Below are 10,873 nucleotides of genomic sequence, written 5' to 3'. Positions count from 1 at the left end.
ATGTGAGGACACAGAGAGAGAGTGGCTATGTTCAAGCCAGAGGGGAGCCCCCACCAGAATGTGACAGTGCTGGCACCCTGATCTTGGATTTTCAGCCTCCAATACTGTGAGAATATAAACTTCTGCTGTTTAAGCCACCCAGTCTCTTTGTTGTGTTTATGGCAGTCTGCACTGACAGAGCGAGGGCTCAGCTTGCAACATTGGTGACATCCTGATTATTAATACAGTAAAACCCACAGAAGCAGAGCTCAGTCTTAAAGTGACTTTCAAATTCGAATAACATTTGATTTGGGGCAAGTCACCTTATCTCTAAGACACAGTTTCCCCAATTATAAAATAGGGCCAACAGTAGTCCACAAAAATTTTGAGGTATAATCATAAAGGGACACTTATTTAATGCTTGGTACATAATGAAGATTTTATATAATTAGAGCCCCTTTAAAGACTCAGTGATTTCATAACATTGTGATGGTTAGCGTGCGTAGGAAAACTCTGGCCCACAGCATTCTTGTAAAGGGGATAAAGTCAGGCTATGTTGTACATTATTTATTTTTTCTCATTTCCAAACATGTAGCTTAAGAATCAGCTCCAATCTGAATGAAACAGATGCACACTGTCCCATGGTAGAAAATGTAAAATGAGTGTTTTTCTATATGCCTATGATGTGGCTTGATCACAGACTTTAAGTAGCCACCGTAAGCATCTGGGCTTGCCCTCTGATGATAGTGAGGGGGCTACAAACTGGATCCTCTAAGGAACAGGTCTGAGTCGACGTCCTGTGGCTTGTTAGTATCAGTAACCCCACCCAGCCTGGTGCCATGTTCCATCATCTGCTAGTACCTTCTGCAAGGGTTTTGCTGGGTTGTGTGTTCATTTGCTGGGAGTGTGACAGCCAAATGTCACAGACTGGATGGCTCTGACATAAGGAATGTCTTTGCTCACAGTTCTGGGGCCTGGAAGTCCAAGAGCCAGGTGTCGGCAGGGCTTGTTTCTTCTGAGTCCTCCCTCCTTGGCCTGCACAGGGTCACCTTCTTGCTGTACCCTCACATGGCATTTTCTCTGCACACTCAGCCCTGGCACCACCATGTGTGTCCAAATATCCTTTTAAAATAAGCACATTAGTCAGACTGTGTGAAGATCCACCCTAATGGCCTCATTTTTACTTAACCACCCCTTTAAAGAGCCCATTTCCAAATACAGTTACACTCTGAGGTTCTGGGGATTAGGGCATCAGCGTATGATTTTGGGGGGATCAGGGATATGTTCACCCACCACAGGTGCTAACCCAGGAAGTTCTGTCCCTTGATGCTGCCTTTTAAGATTTTTTCTCAACTGAAATTGGGCCCATGCTTTAAGATTAAAAGCTGGGCTGGGGATGTGGCTCAAGTGGTAGCGCGCTCGCCTGGCATGCGTGCAGCCCGGGTTCGATTCTCAGCACCACATACAAACAAAGATGTTGTGTCCGCCAATAACTAAAACATAAATATTAAAAAAAAAATTCTCTCTCTCTCTCTCTCTCTCTCTCACTCTCTCTTTAAAAAAAAAAAAAAGATTAAAAGCTGTGACGTTCTGGTTTCCTGCCTGTGTCTGTGTGCGACACACTGGACATAGTCTCTCTCTTCTGGAGAGAATCTGTTGACTCTCCTAGTGGGGGCACTCCATTCAGTTCCCATCTTCATGCCACTTCAAAGTCTCCAAAAATGTCCCCAGCTATCCCGGCCTGGACTGCTGCTCACTTAGGTGTCCCTTCAGAGGCTGTGCCCCTCTGGCACGGGAGACCATCACAAGCCCACACTGCCTCTGAGGGTCTAAGTGGAAAGCTACACCAAGGTCCCCTCCTGGGCCCACTGCTCATGCTCTCCCCCAGTCACCGACTCCTGAACCCAGACGCAGAATTGTTTAGGGAATTTTTCTTTCTTTTCTTTAAAAAAAAAATAATAACAGTCACTATCGACTTTTATTTAACTTTTTTTATAATCTTTGTTCTTTTTTAAATATTTATTTATTTATTTATTAGTTTTTTAAGTGGACACAATATCTCTATTTTATTTTTATGTGGTGTTGAGAATCGAACCCAGAGCCTCATGCATGTTAGGCGAGTGTGCAATCACTTGAGCCACATCCCCAGCCCCAGGGAATTTTTTCCAAAAGAGATTTATAGTTTATAATTCATCCCAGTCGATTTTATGACCCTAGAAGGTGACGTGCTCTAAGCCAGCATGAGCCTGCTGCTTGATCACAGCCACACGCGGCAACACTTCTCATGAGGTCGCTTCAGAGGGTGTTTGGTGAAGCAGCCGGGAATACTCCTGTTTTTAATGAATGATATTTTCACCAGCCTTTCCTCAGAGTACCCCCCCCCACACACACTGGGGGAGTCCCCATGTCCTCAGTGCATTCTCTTGATGCTTTAGTCTGTTACAAGCAGAATCTTAGAAAAAAATATTTATCATTTTGAAATAGTTTAAAGCCTTCAGACCAAGGTTACTTGTAAATGTATGAGATTTCATAAAACCCTTTGAATGCAATTTTTGAAATATTTAATGCCACCCGACTGTTCTGTCATGTAAATTTCATCTTCTTTCGTCTTGCTGGATCAGGCATATCTCTGTGGGTGCTTGAAGTCAGGATTTGGGCAGGCTCTTCTGTGGGTGCTTGTGGAGTTGTCTATATGTGCACGTGAGGGAAGAGTTCAATGCTCCTCTGCTCTCCTGGGTGCGATGGAGCTTATGTAACGCGGTGCATCCATCCACCTCTCCCTTCTCAGCAGCAAGTGCAGCAGAGCCCCTGGGGACCCCGCAGGTTTGAGGAAGGCTGTGGAGCATCGCAGCTCCCAAACCTCCGCCACCTCTGGAAACAGCCGAAAATGCCACCTTGCCTCTTCCCCTTTAAAGAAAACAGTCCTTCTAGTGTGAGACAGAAGCACTCCTATGCTGGGATCTGGAGGAGAACGCCCCGGACGCCCCACTCGGGGCTGGCGCGCGGACACCAGCACCCTCCGAAAGCCGAACCGCGGCTCCAGGTCTCCAGACCCGCTCCGGAGGGACGTGTGCGGGGTGGTCGGAGGAAGGGCTCGGAAAGTTCATTGGCCAACTTGTTCCCGGCAGGGGACCCGCTTCACACAAGAGCGACAGGACCGTGGACAGCGCCAACCGCGCGCTGGGGCGGGGGAGGCGGCAGCACCGCGGACAGCGCCGGAGCCGCGAGCCGGGAGCGGGCGGTCAGCTGACGTCTGACGTCGGGCTGGATCCCCACTTTGACCAGGCAGGTCCGGGGGGCGCGCCGGCGCTCGCACTCTGAGCCGCCGCCCCAGACGCGGTGGGCACGGGACAGGGGCAGGGCAGAAGGCAGTTCCCAGGGAGCAGGCACCTGCCCGGCCTCCCCGCGCTCAGCTCGGCCGCTGCCTGGAGAAGCGCGGGCACCGGGCACCGGGCAGCCCTGGGAGAGCGTCCGCCCTGACGCACAGCCCCGCTCCGGGCACCCACAAGCCGCGGGGCCGACCCGCGAGACGCTGGGCTCCGAGCGACCGGACAGCGTCTCCGCGGAGGTGAGGCACCCGGACGAGTCACCTCCTAGGCGGGCCTGGTGGGAGGCTCCCTCCTTGACCCTGCTCTCCGAGATCCCGCCTGCAGCCCGCCTCCCCCTCTCTCACTCCATCTCTCCGGGAGGCTCACCGGCAGGAGGCTGGGCCCCAGTCACGCCGCTGCCCAGGAAGCTTGCCACTGACTAGAGGTTGCCAGCGCCCACATTGGCTCTGGGGGCAGTGGCCACCTGGAGTCTCCTGAACACTCTTTGTGGGAGCACCGTGGCCCGTGTTCTGGTCCGGAGATGGATCTGCCTGTGAACTTGACCTCTTCCCTCTCCACTCCCTCCTTTCTGGAGCCCAACCGCAGTCTTGGTGCCGAAAACCTGCGCCCCAGCCCACCCCTCCTCTCGGTCTTCGGAGTGCTTGTTCTGACCCTGCTAGGCTTTCTGGTAGTGGCCACGTTCGCCTGGAACCTGCTGGTGCTGGCGACTATCCTCCGAGTGCGCACTTTCCACCGTGTGCCACACAACCTGGTGGCATCCATGGCCATCTCGGACGTGCTGGTGGCCGCGCTGGTCATGCCGCTGAGTCTGGTGCATGAGCTGTCGGGGCGCCGCTGGCAGCTGGGCCGACGTCTATGCCAGTTGTGGATTGCGTGCGACGTGCTTTGCTGCACAGCCAGCATCTGGAATGTGACAGCCATAGCCCTAGACCGCTACTGGTCCATCACTCGCCACCTGGAGTACACGCTCCGCGCCCGAAAGCGCATCTCCAAAGTGATGATCATGCTTACCTGGGCACTCTCGGCTGTCATCTCTCTGGCCCCGCTGCTTTTCGGCTGGGGGGAGACATATTCTGAACACAGTGAGGAGTGCCAGGTCAGCCGTGAGCCCTCCTACACCATCTTCTCCACCGTGGGCGCCTTCTACTTGCCGCTGTGTGTGGTGCTCTTCGTCTACTGGAAGATCTACAAGGCCTCCAAGTTCCGCGGGGGCTCCAGGAAGACCAACAGAGTCTCACCTGAACCTGCAGTTGTGGAGGTGGGTGCTGCAACGACCCTTAAAAATACTTCACTTGCAACTGTGCAGGCTTTAATTCCCAAACGCCTCCCCCGTGATGCAGAAAAAATAACTTTTTGGTTGGGGGGTGGATATCCTGGGAAGACAAAGTGAACACCAGACCCTCCTGTGGTGCAGAGCTATACATGTCATTTGTGGCTCTGAGGGGTTATTGCCTTACATATAAAATGAGGGGTTTGGGCTCCATGTTCTGCTTGATCCCCTCTGGCACTAAAACCATGTGGGTCTGAAACACCATTTAGAACATCTGAAAAAGCTGGTGTCTGGGGTACACTGAGTCAATACCCTGGAAAAACCTGCATCTTCCTGCACTGAGAGCAGGATACTCTTGGGCAGGAAGTGAGCATGATTGCTAGGAAGATTGCCACATAACCAGTCACAACAGCTTAGGGTTTTGTTTCAGCCCCTTTTTCTTTGCAAATTATAGCAACTGACTTTGTAAATACGACATCTCCTAGGCTACGAGCTGTCATTGTAAGCATCCTTGCCTCCTGGCATAAGATTAAAGATGTTTACAATAGTCTCAGTGCCTGCATCTGCTGTCTGCTTCTGTTGCCTTGTGGGGCTACTTTCTGGGTCTGTCCCCATGGCCCCATAAGGCTGCATGTGCAGCTGAGGGCCACTTGTCTGCCTTCCTGATCAGGAGTGAAACTACAGGAGGAAATTAAAAACCAGGGCAGATAACTCCCCTGCTCCCTACAAGCACCGAATATGTGACAACAGTGAAGCCTTTTCTCATCTTCTCCCACACTTGCTTCCTTGCTTTTTGTTAACTCTTCGTAATCTGACCTGTGAATCAAAATTCTGAAGTTACAGGAAAGCAGAATCCACTGGATGTGGAGACTGTGTTCCCCACCCTTCTCCTCTTCATGACCAAGGATGCCCCTTTGAATCTCAGTCACATATTTAAGTTAGATCAGAAATCTAACACCCCCATTTTCCATTATTGGCTCCAGGACAACAAATACAATTAATTTATAAGTGTATGTATGCACATTATGGCTTGATGCAACAAGTTAAGGAATGATAGCACATGGTCTTTGCACATGAAGAGTTTTCTCCTAATGAGGAAGATGGGCGCCCCTCTTGAGCTCTGCATGTGGCTGCATTTCCTATAGTCAGTACCTAATTCTGTCCATACCCAGTCATTCATGATTAGAGGGACCAAAGGTGTGGCTAGGGGAAGAAGGGGAGAGTATTATTCTAAAAGAAAGAAGGAAAAAGGGACCAGAGGATATCGTGTCCTTAGCCTAGGGTGATATTGCAACCCGGGGAATCCTGGACTATCTGGAGACATCTGACAATCAAGATCTGGGCAGGTGTGCCAATGGCATCTAGTGCAGAAAGGCCAGGGCTGCTGCCCAACATGTGTGATGCACAGACTGGCCACCTCAGACCAAACGTCCACAGTGCCATGTTTTGGAAACTCTGATCTGTTGAATTTCTACATGATACAAGGAGTACGGCCAGGTATAAATGCTAGGGCTTCCACTACAGAGCCCTGAGCCAGCTCCATGTGTGTGACTGTCCACCCAAATTCCAGGTCAGGAGCAAGAGGACGGGCCACCTCCAAGGGCCTTCTTCACGTGAACCTTCTTCAGCCAGGATGCTCATCCAGGCAAACATGGTTTACAGTTAACACCACATGCAGCTTTAGGAAGCAAAATTAATTGAAGTTCTAATTTGAGACTTATTGTGTAAGAAAGAGCACTGCTCTCATTTCTCTGCTTTGATGATAGGGGAAGCAAAAGCATTATGTCGTCTGTGTGTGTGACACACAGCTTGTCTTTGCTCTCTCTGCCAGATTACTTTTGGAGTCAGATCCTGTGATTTGCAAGGCCTCTGCATGATCCAGGGCTCTGCACATGATGCAGGGCTGCCTTGGTCCTTATGTTGAAGGGTTAATTACAAACCAGGCTTCCTGATTGCTCTGTGATAATGGGTGTCAAAATTTCTAAATACAGTTCTACCACCAGCTAGCTGTGTTACCTAGGGAGACCACATCCCATCTTCCTAGTTTCTTTATCTGCTGAGTTTTATTCAAATTTATGCTGAAGCCCTAACCTATGTGAGACCCTCTGCTGGGAACTGCCACACAAGACCAACTGGCCTGTCCTTGCACAGGATGAGGGGCCACTCCTGAAGCTCTGAAGCAATATGACAGACAGCCAGGCTGGTCAGGCATGCCCACCTGAGCAGAGAGCAGGACGCAGGTCTTAAGGGTGTTCTGGGAGGTGTGGAGCTCAGGCTTGGCCCTCAGGTGCGAGGGTGTGGACACCATCTGAGCAAGCAGCTGTTGTTTGCTTGTATCTCTGGGGGTGCTTATTGAGCACACCCCTGGTGGGCTGACTTAGAAGTGCGGGGCTGACACTCAGAGGTTGGTTTGTAAAAGCACCATCACCAACTGAGCCGCCCAGGATTAGTGGAACAGCTTAAAGCTGGCTCTGCATTTCAGTCTTTTCCTCAGTCTACGGAACATTCAGTTTTCAGCCCCCTCCCCATCTTGGTCCTCATGTAGCCAAAACTTCTGGAGAGACCATGGAGAGCTGTCCATGTTTTCACCCCTATTTTTGGTTCTCCTCGAAGATGAGGTTTTCACCTGTGAAGAGCTGATGGTAAGATCACATATCCAAGGACAGGAGTGTAGCTCAGTGCGGGAGGACATGCCTAGCTTGCAGAAGGCTCTGGGTTTGATCCCCAGCCCTGGGGACAGGGAGGACTGCGCATAAATTAGCATGATTTTAGCCTTCCTTAAGAGTCATGTGTTAAATCACCCTCAGGTCAGCCTTGTGCAGAAGCATGTGAAGTCCTGGACTCTGAGCAAACAAGTGTAACTAGACACACTATACGGAAGGGACCCGAAGAGCTCCTGAACGCTCCCGAGATCTCCCAGTTCTGCTCTGAAAGCAAGTCCCAAAGGTTCCAGGCATCTTTCTATGTATCTAGGTTGACTTTTCTTCTAGCTTAAATATAGATAATTTTCTGTTATATTAATCCAGGTACAGCATGAGGAATTAGCTATGCTTGCCTAAAAGAAATTTAAGGCTATTCCATTAATCATGACCATGTGGGTTAGGATACTTAAGCTGCTTTATTGTGGTCTTAAAGCCTAGGCTGTAAAATTCACTAAGCCACCAACATAGGCATTATTCACTACACCTTTTTTTTTTTTAAAAAAATGAAAACCTGTATTTATCTAACTTCTATGAATGTGGTCACTATCATAGTGTTTTCACTGAAAAAGTTGTATCCTCTGGAACTTTGTAAGGAGATACAGTCCACGAAAGTATTAGAGAGTAAACCCTGGAATGACCTGATTTATGGTTCTGTTGGGCACTTCACCTGGCTCCTGGGAGAACATGGAGAAGCTTCCCTCAGCACAGGATGATGGCCCAGGATCTAGGCAGGAGGTCAACTTCAATGTGATCAACTCCAACGCAGTTGTAGACACATGGTTCATGAGTACTGCCCAAAGATCACCAATTCCCATGATCACCTGCTTGTTTCAAGGCTCCTGGTCAGCCACCAGTGTCCACACTTCTGCATTAGAGGCCCTCTGGAAGCCCTCAGTTTAGAACTATTTTAGGTGGTTATCCAGCAATTTATATTATTCTTTTTAAAGAGTACCTGAAGAAGATGCTTCTATAGCATGTTAAATAAGTGAATTATTCTGAACACATACAGTTGTTACTTTAGTTTAAGTATTTATTTTTTAGTTATAGGTGGACACAATATCTTTATTTTATATTTATGTGATGCTGAGGATTGAACCCAGGGCCTCGCAAGTGCTCTCCCTCTGAGCCCCAGCCCCAGCCCACGTTACTTCCAAGGTGAGTGTCTCTCTGTAACTTCGGCACCTTTATATATGGTGTCCACGGACTCTGGTGCTGGTCAGCAGGTGGAGCTGAATGGCTGGAGAAGGTATAAGAACAGGCTAGGTTTGTAGTAAGCCAGGAAATAGTTACGGAGTTCATACCATATGGGAAAAATAAGAGTGCTGAGGCTTGTTAAGTACTTAGAGTAATCGATGTACACTATGATCCATACTTGATTGTGTGCTTTGTTGTAATCAAGAACAAACTAATGCAGAGAGCCACTGTTCATAATTCAAAAGGCCAGAGTGAGGAAGCAAGCCTGAAGGTGTTAGAAACCAGAAGCTCCTAAATAGTAAGATGCTCTGACTCCTGGGTCCCCAGGGATCCTGGGCACACTCTGGATAGTGACGTTCTGGCTTCTCTCAGGTAAGTGGGTGTTGAACGCAGCACCAAAAGACAGTCTCATAAAGTGACCCATGCCGCACACTGAGGTTGAAACATGAGTTTCTCCTGAGAAATGCAAAGTTCTGTGACTAAAGTGCGAATGATTCTTGATGCAGAGCAAAACACGTGCCACCCAGTGTGACCACCCCCTCAGGGCCACCTGGGGGAACTTCCTGGGAGTGGGACAGTCTGGCCAGGATTGTTTGTTCATTACCATTTTTGGACGATGGGGAAAAGTGCTCTCCCTGAAATGGTTTTGAAGTTGAGTTTATTTAGGAAATTGGCAAGTGTCCCCGTCTCCTTATTGCTGAATATTGCATACACATTTCTACAAATGAGTCCCTGGAGACTCATTCCCAGATGTGCATAAATAAGACCACAGGTAACTCTGGTTCTGTCTGGGGTGCGAGTGGGATACAGAAAGAAGATTTTTCACTTCGTCTCATATCTGATGTTAAAGATTACAGTGCTCTAAACTAGTTGTTCCAATATTTGTCTTCTTTTCAACTGCATAGCACTTGATGTTTTACTTTTTTAACAAATTCCAGCAAGGCTACCATCCAACTAGAATAATGCATACACTGACTATATTGTTTTAACCACAGTGTTCTTATTTCCATCTCAGATATTCTGAATGACAGACCTGTGTCTTTTGACTCCAATTTATAAATGTATCCATGCACTGGTTAAGCGGTTGGACTCAATCAGGCATATTTTCTGATAAGCCTGGTGCTGATAAGTTTGCATGTTGCTTAAGGACAACTCCTTTAAAATACGCTGGAGTCAGAGGATGCTGGAGTCTGGAAGACCATATTCACTCTCCATTCAGTCTCACCTGCCAGAGAAGCACCGATTGGCCCAGAACCAGCCCCGTGTTTTGTTTGACTCAATCTGTGAGTTCATCCATCACTTGCAGCTCCTTGGGATTCAGGCCGCCACCTCATCAGCCATTCACTTCCTGTTCTCCTGAGCGCTAAAAATAGGTCTGGCCTGGAGAGAAGTTTCTTTCCCAGGAATTCCATTTCCTAGGGGAAGGAAGTGAGCCAGGGTGTAGATGCCTGCGGTAGACACACATAAGGGCTGTCCCCTCTGCTGAGCAGGCGGACGCCCCTGCCGTGCCACCTCCTCTCAGATGCAAGTGGACAGCCCAGCTCTGTCACTATGTCCATGTCCTGAGTCGGGTCCCACAGGCCTCGGGTTCCCACACTAAGCCCCACACCTGCCCTCAGAGCAGATGAGCAGGGCCAGGCACAGGGGCACCTGGCTGGGCCTGGCCACGTCTGGCAGGTGGGACAAGGGGGCTCTTCACAAAGCTTCTGCTTGTGTCTTGCAGGTGAAGAACTCTGCTCAGCAGCCCCAAATGGCGTTCACGGTCCGCCGAGCCACTGTCACCTTCCAGACAGAAGGAGACACGTGGCGGGAACAGAAGGAGCAGAAGGCGGCCCTCATGGTGGGCATCCTCATCGGGGTGTTTGTGCTCTGCTGGATCCCCTTCTTTGTCACCGAGCTCGTCAGCCCTCTCTGCTCCTGGGACGTCCCAGCCGCCTGGAAGAGCGTCTTCCTCTGGCTCGGCTACTCCAACTCCTTCTTCAACCCGCTCATCTACACGGCCTTCAACAAGAACTACAGCAGCGCCTTCAAGAGCTTCTTCTCCAGGCAGCACTGAGGAGAGGCCGGGCGGCTCTCCTACAGCCCCGGGGACGTCCTCCCGGTGCCCCAGGCCCACCTCAGAACTCGGTGGGCTCGGTTCTGCACTCATCCCAGGGACAGGCCTCCGGAGACTCTGGTGCCACCACCTGGCCCAGCTCCTCTGCCGCGCTCTGCGGCAGCCACTCGCCTGCCAAGAGCCTCTCCCTCCGCAAGCACACCCCAGTGTGGCTGTCGGAGGAGGCGGAGGAAAGGGAGGAGGGAGGGACGTCAGAGTGAGAAGCCATCACGGGGCAGAGAAGACCGTCCCAGCTTCCTGGAGGAGCCTCGTTGCAGGGTTCTGCCTGGGGTCTAGTGAGATC

At 50.1% G+C, this 10,873-nt stretch overlaps 1 protein-coding gene across 1 annotated transcript; it reads left to right on the top strand.

Annotated features, from left to right (window-relative positions):
- The first annotated feature begins 3,828 nt into the window (after nt 1-3,828).
- Nucleotides 3,829-10,530, top strand: Htr5a (5-hydroxytryptamine receptor 5A). The gene is made up of 2 exons (XM_076831387.1): nt 3,829-4,566; nt 10,198-10,530. The coding sequence occupies exons 1-2, from the start codon at nt 3,829-3,831 to the stop codon at nt 10,528-10,530; spliced, it is 1,071 nt and encodes a 356-aa protein (XP_076687502.1).
- The last annotated feature ends 343 nt before the right edge of the window (nt 10,531-10,873 follow it).

This window comes from Callospermophilus lateralis, chromosome 1 (genome assembly GCF_048772815.1).
Source record: "Callospermophilus lateralis isolate mCalLat2 chromosome 1, mCalLat2.hap1, whole genome shotgun sequence".
Lineage (NCBI taxonomy): Eukaryota > Metazoa > Chordata > Mammalia > Rodentia > Sciuridae > Callospermophilus > Callospermophilus lateralis.
This window is presented reverse-complemented; position numbering and strand designations above follow the sequence as displayed.